This window comes from Dromiciops gliroides, chromosome 4 (genome assembly GCF_019393635.1).
Source record: "Dromiciops gliroides isolate mDroGli1 chromosome 4, mDroGli1.pri, whole genome shotgun sequence".
Lineage (NCBI taxonomy): Eukaryota > Metazoa > Chordata > Mammalia > Microbiotheria > Microbiotheriidae > Dromiciops > Dromiciops gliroides.
Genome location: NC_057864.1, coordinates 356,472,011 through 356,494,777, shown reverse-complemented (window position 1 = coordinate 356,494,777; position 22,767 = coordinate 356,472,011). Strand labels below are relative to the sequence as shown.

At 37.0% G+C, this 22,767-nt stretch overlaps 1 protein-coding gene across 2 annotated transcripts in view; it reads right to left on the bottom strand.

Annotated features, from left to right (window-relative positions):
* The window catches only part of CLVS2 (clavesin 2), a 106,151-nt gene that overhangs the window by 56,774 nt on the left and 26,610 nt on the right, over window positions 1–22,767 (bottom strand). For both annotated transcript variants that reach the window (XM_044003464.1, XM_044003463.1), the window contains exon 2: window positions 11,481–11,655. In XM_044003464.1, the coding sequence (XP_043859399.1) occupies window positions 11,481–11,655 (175 nt within the window). The remainder of the gene's footprint in view (window positions 1–11,480; window positions 11,656–22,767) is intronic.

The window sequence follows — 22,767 nt, the reverse complement described above, 5'->3', positions numbered from 1 at the left end:
ATTTTATTGTAAGCTATTTAAGCGGCATGGGAAAGGAAACACACTTACCTCAGCCAGCTCTGCATGTGATGAACAAAATGTCACTTAAAAAAAAACACACACTGCCCTTGTCACTGTTTCTGAAAAAAAGGTTCTGTCTGTGCATATACAATGTGAAAATAAATGCACCTGCCTCCAGTCTGTCTAAGTGAATACAGTTCATGAGCCTGTATGCTCATTTAAAAAAAAAATGTTCATTGTTACTGCAAACTACCATCAAGGCAGCATAATGCTAGTTGTGGACTCACATGGTATCTTTTATGCTCAATGTTGCCACTGCTTGTCCAAAACATAAATAGCCAAAAACCACTGGCAGAGGAACCGGCATCAATAAGGACTGTTGCAAGGTACAGACTTCCCACTTTCCTATGAATCTTTTCTCTATTCTATGCCTCAATGAGCCTTGTCTCACTGCCCAATGATCCCCCTCCCCCTTCCCCAAATACATACACACAGCAGAGGCAGCATTGTGGTATACTGGACAGAACAATGGACATAGAACCAGCAGGCTTGGATTCCAATCTTGAAGCTGGCATCTTGCTGCTGGCAAAGTAAGCTCAAATCAGGCTCACTTTTCTGGACTAAGACTTACTTTCCTTACCCCGCTGGATCAGCCCCTTATTATTTCTTGCCTGGGCTTTTGCATTACCATCTAATCCCATTACACCATAAATCCATCCTCAATACAGCCGCCAAAGTGATTTTCCTAAAGCACACATCTGTCCACATTAACTGAGGGCTTAAAGATTTGCAAAGTCCTCGACAAATATCTTATTCAATGCTCCCCACAATCCTGTGGTAGATGATATTATTATCCATATTTTACAAATGAGGAAGCTGAAGTTGACAGGATAAATGACTTGCCCAGGACCATGCAGTTAATAAGTGTCTGAGGCATATTTTGAATTTACAGCTTCCTGACTGAAAAGTTCTGTAATCTATCCAGTACACAACCTAGCTCCCTAGGCCTGCCATGTCACTGGCCTACTCAAAAAACTCCAGTGGTTCCCTACTGACATTTAAATCAAATATAAATTCTATGTTTGATTTCGAAAGCCATTTACAGTCTCTGTACCTTGTTACACATTTCCACACTCTACATGCCAGCCAATTGACCTTACTGTTGTTCCTCACACATAATATTCCATCTCCAATCTCCTTGTTTTTGTATTATCCCCCAGTTCTTGGAAGGTATTCTTTCCTTATTTCCAACATTTAGAATCCCTTGTTTTCTTTAAAACTCAGCACAAGAGGAAGTTAGGTGGTATAGCAGATAGAGCACTGTCCCTAGAATCAGAAGGATATGAGTTCAAATCCAGTCTCAGACCCTTAATTAGCTGTGTGACCCTGGGCAAGTCACTTTACCTTCATTGCCTCAACAACAACAACAACAACAACAACAACAACAAAAGCAGTTCAAACACCACCTTTAATATGTAGCTTTTCCTGATCCCTCCCAGCTGCTAATGTGCTCCTCCTCTCCAACATTACCTTGCATTGATTTTATATACCTTGATATATGTATATTTCTCCTTCCACCCTAATTAGAATTTTAACTCCCATTTTGCCTTTGTGTTCCCAGTACCTGACATATAGTAGGCACTTAACAAAAGTCCAATAGATCATTTCAACTGAAAAATGGAGGTGTTAGTAATAAGAGCAGATTTATATATTTTATATGCCTCATCTCACTTGAAAATAAAACATCCCTATGAAGTAATTGATGTTATTATTATCTCCAGTTCACAAATGAGAAAATTGAGACTCAAAGAGGTTTCATGACTTGCCCAAGGTCATATAGGTCTATTAGATTGTGAACTTCGTGTGTGTGGTGACTTGCCCAGGGTCACATAACTAATAGATGTCTGAGGCCAGATTTGAATTAAGGTCTTCCTAACTCCAGGGCTGGTACTCTATCCATCATGCCACCTAATTGCCCCTAGACTGTGACCTTCTTGAAGTCTGAGACTGGTTTTTTTTGTCTTTTTGTGCACCTAGTGTTTAGCTCAGTGCTTGGCACATACTAAGAGCCTCATAAATGTTTGTTGATGATTGACTGACATAGATGGAAAATATCCAAGTTTAGATGATACTATGTCTTCCTGATTCCAACCAAGTCCTTCACTCTGTCCACTATCCCATGCTGTTCTTTAACCACATACACTACCTCCCTTATAGAGATATTGTCAGGAAAGTACTTTGGAGACTTTAAAGCACTGCAGTTATATGAGTTATTATTATTCAACATGGCAAAAATTATAATAAAAGGAGACTTAAGTAGTTCAGGTAGATATTGAAGAGAATGGTGCTTTTCCCCACTTGGCCTAGAAAGTAGTATTCCAAGTCGAGGCCATGCTTTTAAGTCCTTGGCACACACTCTCCCTTTATGTCATTGAAGATCAGTTCAACAGAGCAAACCAAGTGGGAAGTGAGGCCCTGCAGAGGGGCTGCATTCCACATGGTCATATCCAACAGCTTGGGGCTGCTGGTGGTTATGAAAGGGAAAGATCTGCTCTTAAGAAAATTCTCCCTACTGATGGCTATGTCCCATTGTTCATTCATTTGAAATGCTGACAATATCTGGTGCTGTTTCAGGCACTTGGAGATGGAAGCATGACAGGATGCCTGTATATAGCCTGTTAAACAGCCATTCAACTCATTACATTCGCAAAGCTAGTTTTGTTCCAGTCAAATCTTCTGCCAGCAGCAACCATGCCATCTCCATATTGGGTACTTTGGGGCAGATGGAGTTTAGGGAATCATACAAAGTGGTGCAAGACAAAACAGAGAATGGGTCAGGAAAACCATCAGAGGACAGTGAACAAATATGTCTGAGTGTAAAAGAGGGTGGTGATAAGAAAAGGTCATAAATTAAAGAATCCATAGTTAGAGTTTAGGAAGAATGGGATACTTCCCAAAGAAAATAATACTAATAGGGACCCAAAATTAGGAAGTCTCATCCCTAGGCTTTGATTTTTAACCTTGTACTCACTATAAATAAAACCTAGTTATAGCTGTTCCAGGCATCACCAAATATTCCATGTTCTACTTAGCTTCACAAGTTGATTCATAAAAGATCTAAAAAAGTCATATTTACTTAATCTTGTGTTGACAAAAAATTTTATCAATGAAATTTTCATTTAAAAGTATTTAAAGTATGCTTGCAACTGTTTAATATCCTAATGAGCCTTCTTGTGCTTTTTTTATTTAGAATTTCACAAATAAAAAAAACCATTCCCATATGTACAGAAAAAGAGGATTTTAAATGAACCACACATCTTTATTACCTACAAACTCATTACCTTTTGAATCTGAACTTCCTTCTATTCTCTTCTGTTCATTTATGTAAATTGTTCACAGACCTTTTCTTTCTTATTTTTTTGAAACACTATCACTAGCTCCTCTCCACTCTGCCAAAAAATCCTCCTCAAATGAATAAAAGCAAAATACAATCCTTGTTTATACTGGCATTCTTAGATGTTTCCTGTTTCCATGGTTACTTTAATCAAACAAATGTCACAGATATCAATGGTGTTTGGAACTTTTTTTTACCTCTTCTCTTTCTATTGAAGCTCAATATTCTTTCCACAAACATCTCTGATGTTCCTCATTACAAAGCATGGAGCTAAGTGACATTAGTTAAAATGATATGCTAATCTTTTAGGGCCCCAAAACATCCTGATATACTTTGATGATGTTCTTCATGAAGCTTCAATGTACTGATATCAATTTCTGATTGGGAAAACCAGAATTATCATTCTGGTAAATTGGAGCAATTGCTGCAGACCCAAATCCCATTCTTCTGAGGCAACCCAGAAGCTGTGCAATGAATCACACAACTATACCCTTCTCTCCTTTCACACAACACCATCCAACTTCAAACTTTAGTCACTATTACACTAGTGTCCTAAATAGTCTCACTGTTTCTAGTCTCTCCTTTCTTCAGTCAATCCTCCTTATAGTTGCCAAAATAATCTTCCTAAGGCACAGGGCTAATCCAGGTCTCAAATTATATTTTTTTTTCTAGTTGATTCTGTGATTCTAATCAAAGCAGGCAGCCCTTTGAGAAGGAGATGGATCTATCAGCACACCAATGGGGAATAAGAGTAACACCTGAAATATAATATAATGTTTCAAGGTTTGCAACATATTTTACATACATAGTTTCTTTTGATCCTCCTAACAACACTGTAAGGTATTTTTTCCCCTCATTTTACAGTGAGGAAAGAGAAATTCAAATTTAAGTAGGTTGCTTCCTATTCCACAGATTTCTGCTTTGATCAGAGTACAAATCTCAACCCAAGGTTCTAAACAATGGAGTTTATATATAGACTACCCCACTGACACACACACACACACATACACAGATATATACACACATACATACATAAATACATATAAATATGTACATATATATGCATATTTAGAGAGAGTGTGAGAGTGTATGTATATGTGTACATACACACATATATGCATATAGGGTATGTATATACATTTATATACCTATGTATATAGATATGTATACATATACTTGTATCTATACTTATACATATATACACATAGATGCATGTATAGGTAGATAGTCTACAGCAACTTATTAAACAAGTGACTTAAGGCCATGGAGAGATTGTAATCTGAGATCTTGTTGCATCGGTGAAGGAAAAATTTTCATAAATTAAATCACAGGCCTTTTGAAGACCCTGGGCCTGATGTCACCCAAGGGGCAGTCCCAGAGACAACAGTGAACATGATGAATTTGGTTGTTTGAAGAATGTTTCATAGTGAGTCAGTGACTGTGAACATTAGGATTGTTGTTACACAAATACCTGCAGGAAACAAATGTGACTCAGAGCACCAAAAACAGCAGAAAGAAGGCCCCTATTTCATTTAACTTAATTTAATTTTTAAAAAAATTATTAAGCACCTACTATGTACAAGGCAGTGTTCTAGACTCTAGGGGAATAAAGAAAAATAATTAAATAGTCTTCAAGAAGCTTACATTCTACTGAGGGGGTATTATTTGTACATGAAAGATTATAGTATGAAGAAAATTGAGGGCAAATAGAGAACTACGAAATGGAGGGATGAGGGAAGTCTTTGTGAAGGAAACTGTACCTGCAATAAAGATCAAGGAAAGACAAGGATGTTTAAGGGCAAAGATTATAGAGTACATTCTAGGTATGACACCTCTCACAATGATATTTTTTATCTTAAACATAAATGTACTTAACAAGAAGTCAAAAGAAATAATAATATTGCTATCAATATATTAAAGCATATATGCATACATATATGCATGTGTTTTCATATCTACATGTGTACACAGAAAGGCACATGTACACATAAGTAGGTATATGTACATAGGTGTTTTGTGTTGCATGTATGTGTGCACAAATGTATATATGTGTACTTAATATATTTGTATCAATATTATAACTTCTTGTTGAGTAAATGGCTATATTTAAGATAAAGTGTCACTATAAGAGGTGTCACACGTGGATTGTACTCTATCATCTTTTATTTGTGTGTGTATGTGTGTGTATATGTGAGATATAATATTTCCTAGATATGTGTGCATGTGTATGTATGTATGTACATACATGTGCATATACATATGCATGCACATGTTTTTGTTGATGTTGAGGTATTTCAGTCATGTCTGACTCTTCTTAAGATTTTCTTGGCAAAGATACTGGAGTGGTTTGCCATTTCCTTTTCCAGCTCATTTTTCTAATGAGGAACTAAGGCGAACAGGGTTAAGTGACTTGCCCAGGGCCACACAGCTAGTAATTCTCTAAGGTCAAATTTGAACTCTCAAAGAGAAGTCTTCCTGACTCCAGGTCTGGTACTCTATTCACTGTACCACCTAGCTTCCCCATGCATACACATTTACCTATACATAAATTTATATGTGTATATACAAATATCTTTCCAAATCTAATGCTGTCTTCATTAATACAGGCTACTTCTCAAAGGAAATTGAGACTAAGGAGTTGAGTGATTTCACCAAGATTACACAGTGAAGCAACTGGGAATACAGCTCAGGCAATGTTTATTTTGCCAAAAACTTTAATTCCTAAGTTTTGTAGTAGACAGAGTGCTGAACAGGGAGTCAGGAAGAAGTGAGTTCACAATACAGTTTTAGACACTTACAAGGTATGTGACCTTAGGCAAATCATCTGACTTCTGTCTGCTCCCTTCTCATCTATAAAATGAGAAAAATATCACCCATTTCTCAGAGTCATTAAGCAGATGAAGTGATAGAATATTTTGAAAACCTTAAAGTGTTATAGAAATTCTAGCTATTATGCTAGCAATTATTAATATAAGATGATGTGAAAAACAGATAGCCCTCGGTATAGAGCTAAAGAAATCCCAGAAACTTCCAGGCACTAGACTGACCACAGGCAAAATTGCTAAGAAGGCAAAGTTTGCCTTGAGACTCCCTCTTTCTCTCCATATTCTCCTATGACCTCAGATGCCAGTTCCTTAATTCTGTCCCATAGATACATAGTAAACATTAAAAGCCTCACACTATATGGCATTGAACTTTTAAAATGATTTTGTGTTTATATGCATATAGTTCTGTCTATGACACAAATAAAATACCACAGATAATAAATCAAATGTCTTTCTGCATTTGTTGCAATATCTTATAAGCTAGTATGGTATACCAATAAGCTTAATTCCAAGCAGTTGACTCAGGTTCATTTCCCTGTGATTCTACTTCTGTATCCATAAGGCCATGTATTAAATTCTCCATCCCTACTTGTGGGACTCCTTATGGCAATGTATGAAGTAATGGAAGTGGGAATTGCTGCAACTATGCTGGGGAAGATACTAAATCCCCACCTTATTAAAGTAAGGTACAATTTGTAATGCTAATTCTCTAATGATAACATTAGACTTTTTAAAAAGCAGTATGTATTCTGAATAATACTGTATTTAGAAAATGAATAGCCCAATACCATGAGTGTTGGAGTAATGGCCCCTGTCCTCCATTCTATTGGCAGTCCTTTTTGAATACTGTTTTAATTCTTCAATGCACTTTCCTTAATGATCTACCTTTTTGTTTTCCAAAATACAAATGCCACCCATTAGTCATAGCATATTTTTATTGATACTAACTGTGATTCCAGAGCTAACTCTGAGATCTCTTAATTTACTACCTAAAAGCATTTTGTTAAGTCCCTGTCCAATAACATAAAATGCTTTAGAGATATTTCATTTGATTTTCACAACAATCATGTAAGTTATTATGCCTATTTTTCAATAGAGGAAGTTGAAGCACAAAGAGATTGACCTGTCCAGGGTCATGCAGCAAATAAAATCAGAAGCAAGAGTAGAAAAACCTAGGATGTCCTGACCCCACATCCAGGACTCTATCCACTAAACCATAATACCTCTCAAAATGCCTAACCTACTTGTACATAGAAAGCAAACTGAAATCACACACTTTTCTTCTGAGATTTAACTATATGTATGTATGGTTTTGTACCTTTGAAACAATGTTGTGTATCTATGTGTACAGTTCCATCTGTGTCATGTATAAAGAAAATGTAGTATATTACAGATAATAAATCAAATGTCAAGAAAGTGACTAGTTCTGAGAAAGTAGTTGAAACAAGAGGGACTCAGCAGAATAGCAAATCATATATCTGTCATATTGGAACACATTCATGACCTATGATGTCCACTTCTTTCAATTTTCAGAATACCCAGTGTTTCCATTAGGATGACAGTTCTTTCTGCATTTTCTGGAATATCCTGTGGGCACAGTGTGGTATACTGGTGAACTTAATTGGCTTCCCAGAAGTTGACCCAGGTCCATTTCCCTGTCAATGCACATTGAGGTGGGGAGGGAGAAGGGAAAGAAAAATGATAAATAATTATAGTGATACTAAGAAGGGTAAGCTAAGTCCAGGGGAATACAAAGAGGAATAATAAAGGGACCCAGGTGGCCTATGAGGGGACTCCACGTTGACCTGAGAGTGTCATGGGGGAAAAAAAGAACTAAATGGATGATACATGACTTATTGGCCCAGTAGGTGAATGGGGGGAAAGGTCAAAGGTCCTCTGTTGGTCACTGACAAAACAGCTATAATCCACAGAATTTATAACCTAATCTACAGGCCAACAAAAGCATCCATTAACAATTTAGAAAAGCTCATGATCATTAGGATAGAGTCAATTGGGAGTTAAAATCCAAACCTGATCATATATGTTTTAGTTTTTTTTTTAGCCAATCACAAATGTATAAGGTTAATGTGATTAGCGTGGCTATATTTGCTTAGAAAGGCACAGATGTCACTAAGGGCTCACTACCTCACTGAGGGAGATGATAACCAAGTAGGGAGACAGAGCAATAAAATATTCAATCTATGCACAGGTTTATAGATTTAGGGCTGAAAGGAACCTCAGAGTTGATTTCGAACCCTTCACTTTCCCAGTGAAGAAACTAGGGGCAAGGGAGATTAAAGGACTTTCCTAACTTCAGCCAAAAGTACAAAGCAGCATTTGAATCAAGCTTCTCTGACTCCTGAAATTATGGTCTGTCTTCTATATTATGTATGCTATCTCCTAAATTCTAATAGATTTCTATGCAGCACCAAATACCATCAGCTGCTTAGAAAGAGAAGTATGTTTTTATCAACCAGAGTACCAAGGAGTTTTACTTTTACCAAGGGGCTAAGTACTTCTGGTCTGCTGGGGAACAATATGTATTTCTTGTGGGTGAGTAAGCTCTCCTGCATAATTCTTAGAGATATCGATTTAGAGGTGTGGGCAGGTAGGGCAAGAACAGAGGGAAGAGGACTGCTCACATCTATGCATAATCCTCGAGGCAGTAGGAGCTGATGAGAAATGTATTTTTCAGGGTTACATAAAAATAAGTGTGGCTAAACTAAATAATCTCTAAGGGCCTTTTTTACTCTAAGATCCTGGTTAGGGTAATGCAGAGTAAAGAGAAGGGGTAGCCCTAGAAGAAATGTGTAGGACAGGTAATTTGCTTAGTACTTCATCTATTACCATGAGGGATCTGACTTAACTTTAGTCTTCAGCTGTATGGGACTATCTGCCTACTAGTAGCTGAGGTCATTTGGGTAATTACCTCAGTTGCCTCCCATGAGAGTCAATTCCTCACTCTCTCAAAGCTTAGGTGCATTCAAGCCAACAAACAAACTCTAAACTAGAGAAGGACTGAATTGGAATGTGTGTGACATCAAAGTAAATCACACTATGGCTAGGTATACTCTCACTCAGAGAGTAGTACCATTCCCTGAAGAGCTGTTGAAGTAATATAGTGATGTCATTCCCAAAGTACATGCTTCAGAGGCTGTGTAAGTCTCTGGATGGGGGCTGAATCACTTCCTCTCTGAGAACATAAACACGGCTTCTGAACACTGAGGCTATTCCTGTCGTGTACCACACTCAGCCTTCCAATGAGCTACTGCAATGGCTATGGTCATTGCCCAACTGGCAATATTCCAATCATATCACAGTTGTTGCTTGGCTGTCTTGTGACAATTTCCTTTCACCTGTGAAATGCCATATGGTGGCATCTCTGTGAGAGATCATACAAGCAGCCTGAACCTACTGGCTAGATCTCTCCTTGAAAGAGGTTTTAAGTTTGAATGGGGAAAGAAGAAAAAAAAAACAGAAAAAAAATCAAGTTTTCATATCTGCAGCTAAGGGCACATTGCTGGTATCCTTTCAGATGTAAAGGGTAGGGAATCAAGCTGAGTTACAACAACAATAATAGTTCATTTATCATCCTATGAAATTTCCTAATGAATCACATATAGCTCCATAAGATGGAGACAATTTGTTTTGGTGACTGAAGGGGGTTTTTCACCTTGCTAGCAGTAGGGAAGATTTAAGGATAAGTCTAATAATATAAGTATTTCCAAGTATTACCTTCTCCCTGTTTTCACACCATTGTCTGTCACCTCAGAATTAAAAAGGGTGCTAAAGCAAGTTATAAGCCTGATTCACTGAAAACCAATAAGGAGGCTTGAATCTGGAAAAATCCCCTCAGGAGTAAAAAGAATCAATTTATTTGACCAACTCCAGGGCATCAAACCAAGGAGTGAATTTTTTATTCAAAGAAGATACTCCACAGTCAGAGCTGACTCCTCTCAGAGGTCTCTAAACATCCATTTAATATCCTACAGACATAGTCTCTGATTGTTGTAGTGAAGTAATCTGAATTCTTCTTGGTTTATATAACACACACAAAAAAGCTTAACATATTTTGGTGGTGTCAGTGTGTCAGAAAACCATGGTAGTTAAAAAAACTGACTTTGCAGTGACAAAGATTAGGAAACTAAACAACTTTCAAATGGGTAAATTTAAGTTTTAAAATACAGAGAATAAATGCAGAACACCATTGTTAAAAATCCCTTTCATGACTAAAACTTTGGTTTTATATTAAATATTTATAAGGTACTCTACATATTCACAACCCTTTATAAATGTTCAAAAGAGTTGATCATTTCCACTAGAAAAAAAATTTCATGCTAAGAAGGAAGAATTTTTTTAAAAAGCAAGAAGACATTATACAAATGAAAATGCCTTATATTAATAGAAATTTGCTTCGTATGATCCAATAATTTTTTTTACTGTTTTTTATAATATCCCAATCGGGCAAAATTGATCTTACTCCTAGGTAAGCATCCATTCCTACATAAATACTGAGGAGGGCTTTCTCCACCCAACTAAAAGTAGCTTCAAATTGCCTGGGAATCATAAAGATAAAATACTCAGTTATCTGACTTTATAATCATCCATTTGGGAAGTGCCAAAACACAGTGGAGGTGTCTTACAAACATCAAGTCAGGCAGAGAAGTAAGTTGGGTTTCCATGCAGAAACACTTCAAACCATTAGAGAACCTCTGCTTTAAACAATAGCTGGACTTAAAATATGATTGCATTTATACCTTTTTATGTGTATAGAAAGATATTCCAGGGGTTGTTAATTTGTATAGAAGAATTATAGAAGAATTAATATTTAAGACATTCTATTATTTTTATCTGCCTCCACAATTCATATTTGATGGCCCAGTTAATGTAAATTGGTGAGCTCTGTATTGATTCTATACAAGTAGAATCAAATGTAACATTTATCATAATAAAAGGAAAAATATAGCCCCAAATTTAAGGTTCTTTGTCACAGGAACTCCAAATGTCATTTGTACCCCCATACTTCCTTCCCATGGAGGTAACTGCATTTCAATGATAAATTTAGCTCCATATTTTCAGCCTGTGTAAATCTATAAAAGACTTCCATTGGGAATTATATTATTGACTTACACAGACTGAGAATCTAGCTGTAGAACTAGATGAGAACATTGTACTTCCTCCTTAGATTTGACTACAGATGTTCAGCACAGAATCAGTGAGATGGGGGTATTGGGGAGTGTGTATGTTTCATAAATCATTACCTGAAGGCCCTCTATTGCTAATCTCAGCATGCTTGGTGTGAGTTTAGAGGCCTGCTTGAAGGTGAAGTTGCTCCAATCTATGATCAGAACAAATCCATTCACTTGTAGTTCTGGATCTTCAATCATGGCTTCCAAAGAAAGAAGTATAGCACGCAAAATATCCACTAAAGTATACCTATGGGGAACAGAAAAAATACTAATTAAGTCAGAGCACTATTACAACAGAAGCCTCAGAAAGTCAACAGTATACCTCTAAATGTTTCTTTTAAATACCTCAACAAATTTATGACTTTGCTTTTTAAAAGCCACTAAAATGTGTCTAGTGGATAGATTCTCAAAGGAAATTCCACATTTCCACACTTCATATGACAAAAAAAAAAAATCTATGAGAAACTAAAAAAGAGCCATAATTGGTTATATTGGTGAACTTTTCTTTGCAAAATATGAATTATCTTCAAATTACTAGGTTTGCACATCACATAATCGATTTAATTACAATTGTAGAATGACCTACATATATTATGTTAACAATTGGGTTTTTATCTACTCTTCTTTGTTGTTGTTCAGTCATTTTTAAATCGTGTTCAACTCTTCATGAGCTCATTTGAAGTTTTCTTGGCAAAGATACTGGAATTGTTTGCCACTTCATTCTCCAGCTCATTTTACAGATGAGGAACTGAGACAAACAGGGTTAAGTGATTTGCCCAGAGTCACACAGCTGTCTGAAGCCAGATTTGAACTCAGCAACATGAGTTCCTGACTAAAGGCCCAGCAAACTATCCACTACACCACCTAGCTACCCAGTTTTCTTTGTAGTTCTCAATTTTATTACCAAAACCTGCTTGAGAATGTTATATCTAACAGAATACTATCACACTCACAGCAGATGTTTCCTGACTCCATGTTCTAGAATCTCCTCATGCAAAGTAATAAGGCTACCTCTATAAATGATAAGAATATCATACAGAAACATCTGTAGTTAAAGGTAATGTTTACTGAGGTTGTATTTATTGCCTAGATTTAGTTTTTCCCCTTTTCTTCAAAAATTAAAAAAGAAAGAAGGGGTAAAAAAACAAAGAAGGAGAGAAGACTAATACCTTTGAACTTTCAATACAAAATTCAACCTCCTTCAATATAATTATATTCAAATTTGTAGAGACTGTGTTTACTTCTAATATTTGAGCTTGTTGAACTTTAAGAAGAAAAGACCCCATATAATTGCTTGATAGTTGTTGGTGAGAGAAAAGACTCTATTTAGACTCTTCTCAGAGCCCTAAAGGCAGAGTGAGTCTGGTTTCAGGCCCTACAGCTTTGTTGCCAAACTTCCCAGTCGGGGGCTGCCCAGCACATTAGGCTCTAGGGAGCTGAGGCTTCTGGGCCTTGGGCCTGAGCAGGGCCTGGAACAAGGCCTGTGCTTTGTGGGAGTTGGGCTGGGCTGGGAGTTCACCTTGAGGTGCCCAAGGTGATCCCCACGTGACCACAATGTTTAAACACCAACTTCAGTTTTGTTTCTTGACAAGTTATGTATGGTTATGTGTGTTCACACAGCACTATTCTAGTGAGGAATGGGGACATTCTTGCCCAGAATAAGGGTATGGCCTAGCGCCACAATCTGATTGGTCAACTGGTATCACCTGATGCGTTCTTAGGCTGTTAATGTTATTCTGTATAAATAGCAACTGTAATAACTGAAATAACTGAAATATAAATAGGGGGATAGTAAAATACCTTAATGTGATTGGTTGGGAGGGACCCTTTGAGGGGTATAAATAGAGGTGAAGGACCTCAACTTCAGTGCACTCTCTGGCACATTCAGAAGAGTGCCCATCTTCGAAGATGAATAAAGACTCCTTCAACCACACTCTGCTGCCTGCTTGGATTCTTTGAGCTGCATTTCTAACATTGGGTTCTATTTCTTCCTTTGTACCAATAAAGATGCTATAAATAAACTAAAGCATTTGATCAAAAAGAATCCACAAAATTCACACTATGTGTAAGAAACTGTAGTAGGCACTAACAGGCACAAATAAAAGGTGAGTCAAATGTTCATTCCCCTGCTTTTCCCCTCTTTCCTTACAGAAACTCACACCTGAATAATCTCAGCAGCCATTCTACCTCAGTTCATACTGCTACCACAGTGACCTTGAAAATGAGCTCAATTTTGTTTGTTGCTGTTTGTATTTTGAATTCCCCTCTAGGGAGCCATCAGTAACCACCTACAACCAGAACTATTGAAACATTGTAGTAATATTGAAGAGGTTTCTACTATCCCCTTTCTAATATAACCTAGTGAGATTCTATAGATTTTACAGGCAGGAGATAGCATTGGGCATCATGGGATATGTCACTTCTACAGGTTTCTCCTCTCAAGGAGTAAGTGTAAAGCTATCCTAGGAATCCTTAAATGTTATTAGAACAGTGCATTCTAACCTTGAACATAGGGCAAAGAGACACTATAATTATGTTATGTAACTTGAAACTGTGAGGTATATGAATAAATGCTATGAACAGGAAATAATTTTTTTAAAAGGAAAATTTTTAAAAGGAAAATAAATATTTTTTTAAAAACAGTAAAATATTTCAAAAGAATTTTTTATCCAGAGACAAGTAAGTGGCATAGCAGATACTAAACTGAACTCTGAATTAGGAAGACTGAGTTCTAATGCTACCTCAGACACAATAGTTGTATAACTTCTTAGTTTTTAGTCATATTAATTTAAGGGCAGAGAGGTTAAAGAAAGAGGTTTTACTCTTACTCTAAGTTTCCTCTTCTATAAAATTGGGATAATAATAGCACCTACCTCACAGGACTGTTGTGAGTATCAGAATAAGATAATGTATGAGTTCTACACAAAGAAACACACGCATTTTCAAATCTTAAACTGCTCAACAACATCATCATCATCCCTTTGCTGATTTTCTGACATGAGAAAAATAAAGCAAAACTAAAAAATAGGAAAACAAAAGGAAAACTTCTGAAAAGTCAGGGCAAAAGACAGTTGTCCTTAAATTAGTGAATCAAATAGGAAAGTATAAGAAATTAACTTCATTTAAACAGAATGTCATGCTTTGGAGTTGTGAATTATCAGACAAGTGCTATAAATATGTATTTAGATGGTTTCTATTGGTTATTTTGTGTTTCTACAACTTCCGACCTGCCTTATCACCCTAGACTCTCCAGAACTACTGACCGAATGCGAGTTCTGTCAAGTTCTTCTACAGAATGCCTCCGAGTATGGCCCTATCAACAGAAGGGATCTAATTTCCAAAGGTCAGCCTGGCTATAAATAATGAGGTTCATCACTAGTAATCTGATTACTTGGTGATGAATTCATTGCCTATGGCAGACCATGTAAAAAAGACAAATACAAAATGGCCCCCAATACTGAGAAGCTCCCTTGCACATTTGTTGTGATGGTGGCTGAGTAGAGGAAATAGGGGCAGAGAAAACTAGGAACCTCATAATTTCTATATACATTAACTTAGTTGTGGGTATAGTGGCAATTAGGTGGGCCAGTGGATAATATGCCAGGCCTGGAGTCAGGAAGAACTGAGTTCAAACCCAACCTCAGACACATATTAGCCGTGTAACCTTGGGCAAATCACTTAACCCCTTTTGCCTTAGGTTCCTCAATGTTAAAATGTACTGGAGAAGGGCAGCTAGGTGGCGCAATGGATGAAGCACCGGCCCTGGATTCAGGAGGACCTGAGTTCAAATCCGGCCTTAGGCACTTAACACTTACTAGCTGTGTGACCCTGGACTAGTCACCTAACCCTCACTGCGCCACCCCCCCCCCCATACGCACATACTCGCACGCAAAAAAATGCACTGGAAAAGGAAATGCAAATTACTCCAGTATCCTTACCAAGAAAACCCCAAATGGGGTCACTAAAGAGTCAGACATTACAGAAACACTAGATTTGTGTGCACACACACACACACACACACACACACACACACACACACATACACACACTGTGAAATCCTCATCCACTGAATAATAGACTCACTCATCAAATGAGATTACATTTATCAATTGCTTTTGCTGTTGTTACCAATGGAAAAACTGGATTGTATTAACCAGACATTCTTAAAATAAACAACCAGGGCAGCCAGATGGTGCAGTGGATAGAGCACCGGCCCTGGAGTCAGGAGTACCTGAGTTCAAATCCGACCTCAGACACTTAACACTTACTAGCTGTGTGACCCTGGGCAAATCACTTAACCCCAATTGCCTCACTAAAAAATAAAATAAAATAAAATAAACAACCAGAAGAAAGAAGGAACATGTTGCTGAAAAGATGTGTCGGGTTCTCCTTGAAAAAGCAAATAAAAGGGGCAGCTAGGTAGCACAGTAGATAGAGCACCGGCCCTGGATTCAGGAGGATCTGAGTTAAAATCTGGCCTCAGACACTTGACACTTACTAGCTGTGTGACCCTGGGCAAGTCACAACCCTAAATTGCCTCACACAAAAAAAAAAAAAAAAAAGAAAGAAAAAGCAAATAAAGGAGCTTATGGAGTTGGCTGTATCCTGTGCTACCCCAAGCAAAAAGAAATGTCATTTTATGGGACATTTGCTCATCTCAGATTCCAGTGCTTGCAATAAGTATTTACAAGAAGCCTGTGATCAAAAAATCTCATTAATATAAAAAACATCTGTTGTAAAATATGCAGAGATACAAAAATTCTACAAAGAAATGTGTTGTCGTTTAGCCATTTATCAGTTGTGTCCAACACTTCATGACCCCATTTGGAGTTTTCTTGGCAAAAATACTGTAGTGGTTTGTCATTTCCTTTTTCAGCTCATTTTGTAGATGAGGAAACTGAAGCAAACAGGGTAAACTGACTTGCTCAGGGACACATAGCTAGTAAATGTAAGACCAGCTTTGAACTCTAGTCTTCCTGACTCGAGGCCCCATACTCTATCCACTTTGCCATCTAGTTACCCCAAAGAAACTACTCAGACCCTCAAATTAAATACATCTCTTCTCTGCTTAGAGGAAACAGTGGCATAATATATAGTAGGCCTTAAAGCCAGGAAGATCTACCTCTGGCATGTACCAGTCATGTGACCTTTGTCAAAGTTACTTAATCTCTCAATGTTTTAGGCAACTCCCACCTGAGTGGATGGAAGGGTTTTCTTCATCTAGTCATTCCATATTTTCAGGAAGTCACATGTCCAATCACTATCCCTCTCATGCTTGGTAACTTTTGGCATCATAGTTTTAAAGTTGGAAGGATCTTTGGAGGACATATGAGTTCAATTCCATCATTTTACATATGAAGAAATTAAAGTACAGAAAGTTTAAGGGGCTTGTCTCGAGGCAGTCCTCCTGGGTCCTCCTGATTCTAATTCCAGTGCTCCAGCATCTACTCCACACTGCCTCTTCAACATAAAAGTTGAAACAAGAGAAATGGATCAGGAATAAAGAATGCGAGAAGCCCAAGAAAACTTATGCTTTTCAAGTCCATGAATATTTATTTTACAGGGGGAAAAAAATGAAAGGTACTAGACATGATGAATAACATCACAAAGAATTAAATTAATTATTTTTAACAGATAGGAAATGGCTCATCATTGACATAAAAGTCATTGCAGAAGCCATCCACAAAGAGTCAGACTACTCCCTTGTTAGAGCAAAGATCAAGATGGCAGAGAGAAGCAAGGAAGTTGCCTGAGCTCTCCCAAGTTCCCTTCAGAAACAACATACATAGAATCTACAAAAAGACAGAGAGCAACAATCTTCCACCTTGGGATAATTTAGAAGACTTTAGGAAAGGTCTGTCTAACTTGGGCTAAAGGGGAGTGCAGTGTAGCATGGTGGGTGTCTGGGCAAGTCAGCAGGAGGCTCTTGACCACAGCACAGACAAGTGGCTGAGGCCCCTTTGTCCTGGCTCAGCAGGCTGGTGGCAAAGCAAAGCCAGTTGTGAGACCCTTCAGCCCTGGCTGAGAGAGCAAACTGCCAGCTAGAGAACCACCCACCTGACAGACATGACTAGGCCAAGTCATCCCAGCATATGAATATATGAAAGAAACCAGTTACGCAATAAAATTATGAAAAAAATAGATTAAAGATCAACTTGACCTAACCAAAAAGAATTCATTATTGTTCTTCAAAAATTCTCCTTTTTTTCAAAGTTTATTACTGATGTTGGGGATCCTGCCATCTTTCCAGGTACCATGTCTAGCAACCTTATTATCATCTTCAATACCTCTGTATGTGTGTATATATGTATGTATATATAAATATATATATGTATTTCTACAATATCTACACATATTCATGTCTAATGGTAGCCATCTCTAGGGCAGGGTAGGGAAAGGAAAAGAAGAAAGAAAAATGTACACAATAACTATTATAAATTTAAAAACAAGTTGTATATAATAGATTTGCAGTTTCATGTACAATCATCTTTTTTTTACTACATTTTGTTAAGGTAATGCTTGTTTTATTCCATATATTTAAAAATTAAATTAAATTAAATTTAATTTAAATTTAATTTAATTTAATTTAAAATAAAAAATAAAAAAAATTTAAAATTTAAAATAAAATTTAAAAAAACACCTCACTCTTACACACATATCCAATACAGTCTATAATTTCAGTCCCCCATCACCTTTCACCAGGATTATGCAATAACCTTTTCATGAGTCTCCCTACCTCATGTTTCTCTCTACTCTAGTCCATCCTCTACTCCACTGTAAAAGTGATTTTCCTAAAACAAGTCTGACACTGCCACATACATCTTCTGCACAATAAACTTTGATAGCTCCCTACTGTCTACAGGATCAAATATAAGCATCTCTGTTTGACAGTTAAAGTTCTTTACAGCCTGACTCCTCCCTGCCCTTCCAGTCTGATGCTACTTCACTTTTCTCCAAACATTCTACAATCCAGACACACTGGCCTCCTTGCTGATCTTGGAACATGACATTCCAGCTCCCATTTCTGAACATTTGCATTGGCCATTCCCGATGCTGCTCGCTCCTTATCTCTGACTCTCAATTTCCCTGGTTTTCTTCAAGACTCAGTTCAGAAGCCACCTTTGCCAGGAGGCCTTTTCTGGTCCTCATCAGCTGCTTTCTCCTCTGAAATAACCTATCTACTCTATCTCTATATTTTGTATTACCTACATGTTTTATTTTCATGATTGCCACTCCCAAAAGAATGCAAACTCCCAGAGGGCAGGAACTGTTTTATTTTTCCTTTCTAAGCACTGTACCTGACACTTAATAGATCCTGGTTAAATGACTGTCTAGAATAAAGGGGTGGAATGAGAAAGAAAAATTATAGTATGCAATTAAAAGAATTCCATCATGAGTGATTTAAACACGTTTTTGCTGATGGACAAATGAAACAGAGCTAGAAAAAAAGGACTGAAAAACATATAATAATAACTTCATTACAACATATTGGGTGCATCCCTGTGGTTAACTTTTTGGAGGAAAAGGAACAAGAATCCAACAGGAGGGTAGGACCTATATGGGTTACAATGTGGATATGTATTGTTGGAAGGAGCAGTTATATCAATGGGGTTACAGATTTATATGATTATGAAATATGGTCAACCAAAAAAATACCAACTTCAAGTGTAAAAATAGAAGTTCAAAGAAAAAAGGATATTGGGCTTTATGTTTTGAAAATTATTTTTATACCATATGGTAGAGGACTTAGAACCCTTGAAGACCTGGGTTCTAATGTTACCTCAGACACTGATGAGCTGTGTGACTCTGGGAAAATCATTTAACCTCTCTGGGATTCAGTTTCCTCACCTGTATAATAAGGGGGTTTTATTCCATAACAACTAAGTTCTATTCCAGTTTTAAATCCATGACACTATGAACTATGATCTTAGGATCACCATCCTTACTGCCTCTTCTTTCCCTCCCTTTAATTCTTTTCTACCAAACCAGACTGCTTTTCCAAATCATACTGTTAATTTCATTGCACCACCTTTGCCTTTTGCATTCTGTCCTTCCCACTTAAGCTTTTTTCCAGCAGAGCAAAACTGAAATGTAAGGAATTTTGTAACCATCTCTTTTTTCTTAAAGTAACATGACACAAAGTGTTAAGAGGAAGAGCCTTGCAAATGGTTTGGCCAGAGGCTTTTGTCTACTACTGCTGAGACATACATCTAAATGCTGCCTGGATTATTTCATGAATTCTCTTTAGTATCCCATATTTAGTAGTATCTGGTATAAATGTCATTGTGGTAGCTGCTAAGAATTGGAAGGGGGAGTAAGGAAAGAAGGAAGGAAGGAAGGAAGGAAGGAAGGAAGGAAGGAAGGAAGGAAGGAAGGAAGGAAGGAAGGAAGGAAGGAAGGAAGGAAGGAAGGAAGGAAGGAAGGAAGGAAGGAAGGAAGGAGAAAGGGAGGAAAGAAGAAAAGAAAGGATCCAGGACTAACAACAACTAAATGCCAAATTCCCACAATTCTGTGGTTCCTCAAATATACTGCATGCCTTCAAATTTGGTTAAGTTTGGTCTTATTAAACCAATTGTGCTGTACTCTAAAAAGGTAGAATTGTGGTATGTTGTTATTTAGTCATTTTTCAGCAGGGTTCAACTCTTTGTGATTCCACTTAGGGTTTTCTTGGTAAAGATATAGGAGTGGTTTGCCATTTCCTTTTCCAGATCATTTTACAGATAAGGAAACTGAGGTAAACAGGGTTAAGTGACTTGCTCAAAGTCACACAGCTAGTGTCTGAGGCTAGATTTGAACTCAAAAAGATGACTTCTTTACTTCAGGCCCAGCGCTCTATCTACTGCATCATCAAGCTGCCCATATGTATATGAATATACATATAGGTACAATTTATTTATATATGTATATGCATACATATATAAAATACAAACATAGGAATTTCATATACGATGTTAGTGTGTACATATAAAGATTTTTATATGTTAAAATCGTGTGTATATGATAAATGCATATACACAATTTTAACATATATACATACATATATATGATTGTTATATATAATATGCATATTCACACATATATAGTGCCTGGTAAACTTTAAAGTACCATATACATAACTAATTATAATGAATTTTATGAACAATAAAGAATGAGAATGATCTTATAAATGTAGGAACCCCTGTCCTCTGTTTTACTGAGTCTACATCTCTGGGAACTAAATATTTTTGGTGATATATACTTAAGACATCTGCTGTTTATTTTCTGGATTCTGTTTTGATCCTTTTTAAGTAGTAGTGTCAATTATCAATGACTAAAATAACAAATCCAAATAAGGCAGCATAGTTTGACACATTCAAAAGAACTGAGTGTAACAAGCAAAATATAGAATTGTAGAATTCTAGAATCTTAGAGTTGGAAGAAACCTTTAAGACTACCTACTATGTAGTAGCAATTAGGTGACAGAATAGATAGCATGCTGCATCTGAGTCAGGAGGACAAGAGTTCAAATCTATCCTCAGACACTGACTGTGGGAATGTCACTTAAATTATCTTTATATTTGTTTTCTCATCTGTAAAGTGGGGGGTAATAACATTACCTACTTGATAAGGTTGTGAAGACCAAATGAAATGACTTGCAAAGTGCTTCACAAACCTTCAAAATTCTATCTATTATTAGATTAATATAATCTACATCAATTTAGCATTCTACAGGTGAGAAAATTAAGACTCCAAGGTTGTTACTTATCCAAAATAACAGCTAATTGCTAATTAATATCCATTGTGGTTCAGAACCAAGGTCCCTGGATGCTAAAACCAGTCCTCTTTCCACTCTATAACTCATATATGTGTGTGTGTGTACATATATTTCTATATACACTAAACATGTATATTATTAACATATACATATAGATACATATACATGTATGTATACAGTAGTAAAAAATAACTGAGCTATTCTAGGAGAAAAGTATAAACAACACATGACAGGTTTTAACAGTTATTATTAGCCAAAAATTCATCAGTACATATATATATATATATGTATGTATGTATAGATGTATACACACACACACATATATATATACATATATATATATATTCAGTGTCTAGAATGTCAGAGACATTAAGTTATATGGTAAGGCAAAAACTCTACAAATAGTTACCCTTTTAATATTAAACTATTAGATTTCAAATAATAATAAAATGGTTTTGAATGTATGTTATAGAAGTTAGTTAATTATTCAGAAAACTCTAAGCCCCCCCCAAATCAGTATTTTTTTTTTTTACTTTAGCTTTGGTAGGAGGAGGCTGTGAAGAAAATGGAGCAAGAGGAGGGTGTTTATTGAAGAAAGAAAAGGGAAAGTTGGAAAGGAATTGTGGAAGAGATCTTAAGGGTTTGAAAACTGTAAAAGTCCAGATATTTATTTTTAAAAAGGGAAATTTGAGAAAAAAAGAATTTCAAGGAAGAGAAAGAGATGGAAGGCTCCAAGTAAAGAAGGAGTCCTAAAGTATATGAACCTGAGGAGAAGGAGGAACAGGAGAAGGCAAATAGGAGGATTAGAAGGAGTGGAGGTCTAAAGGGGAAAGAGAAGTGATCAAGAAAGTGTAAAATGGTCATGTAACTAAGACAAAAGATGGGAAAAAAGGGGAGGAATCAGGAAGAAGGAAGGAAGGAGGGAAGGAAGGAAGGAGGGAGGGAAGGAAGGAGGGAAGGAAGGAAGGAAGGAAGGAAGGAAGGAAGGAAGGAAGGAAGGAAGGAAGGAAGGAAGGAAGGCAGGAAGGAAGGGAGGAAGAGAGGGAGGGAGGGAGGGAGGGAGGGAGGAAGGAAGGAAGGAAGGAAGGAAGGAAGGAAGGAAGGAAGGAAGGAAGGAAGGAAGGAAGGAAGGAAGGAAGGAAGGAAAGAAGAAGAAAAAAATGAGGGAGAGTAATTATAATGACCAATCAAATCCAGCTTGGAAAGTGATGAGTAAATACACCTTCTTTGCAGAAGTGGGAGATTTGGGGGATGAAATAAAGTATACTGTCAGAATTAGTTGGTGTGTGGTTTGTGTTGTTGAACTACTTCTTCCCCCTCTGTTTTTATTCTTTGCTGTAAGGGATAGGTCTCTGGGGATGGGAAAAAGGAGTGAGTTGGGAAAGAAAGTTAATATAAAAACAAAAGATACAAATGATTTTTTAAAAATGACTATGAAGAATTTAGCAAAGTGGGGGCGGCTAGGTGGCGCAATGGATAAAGCACCGGCCCTGGATTCAGGAGTACCTGAGTTCAAATCCGGCCTCAGACACTTAACACTTACTAGCTGTGTGACCCTGGGCAAGTCACTTAAACCCAACTGCCTCACTAAAAAAAAAAAAAAAA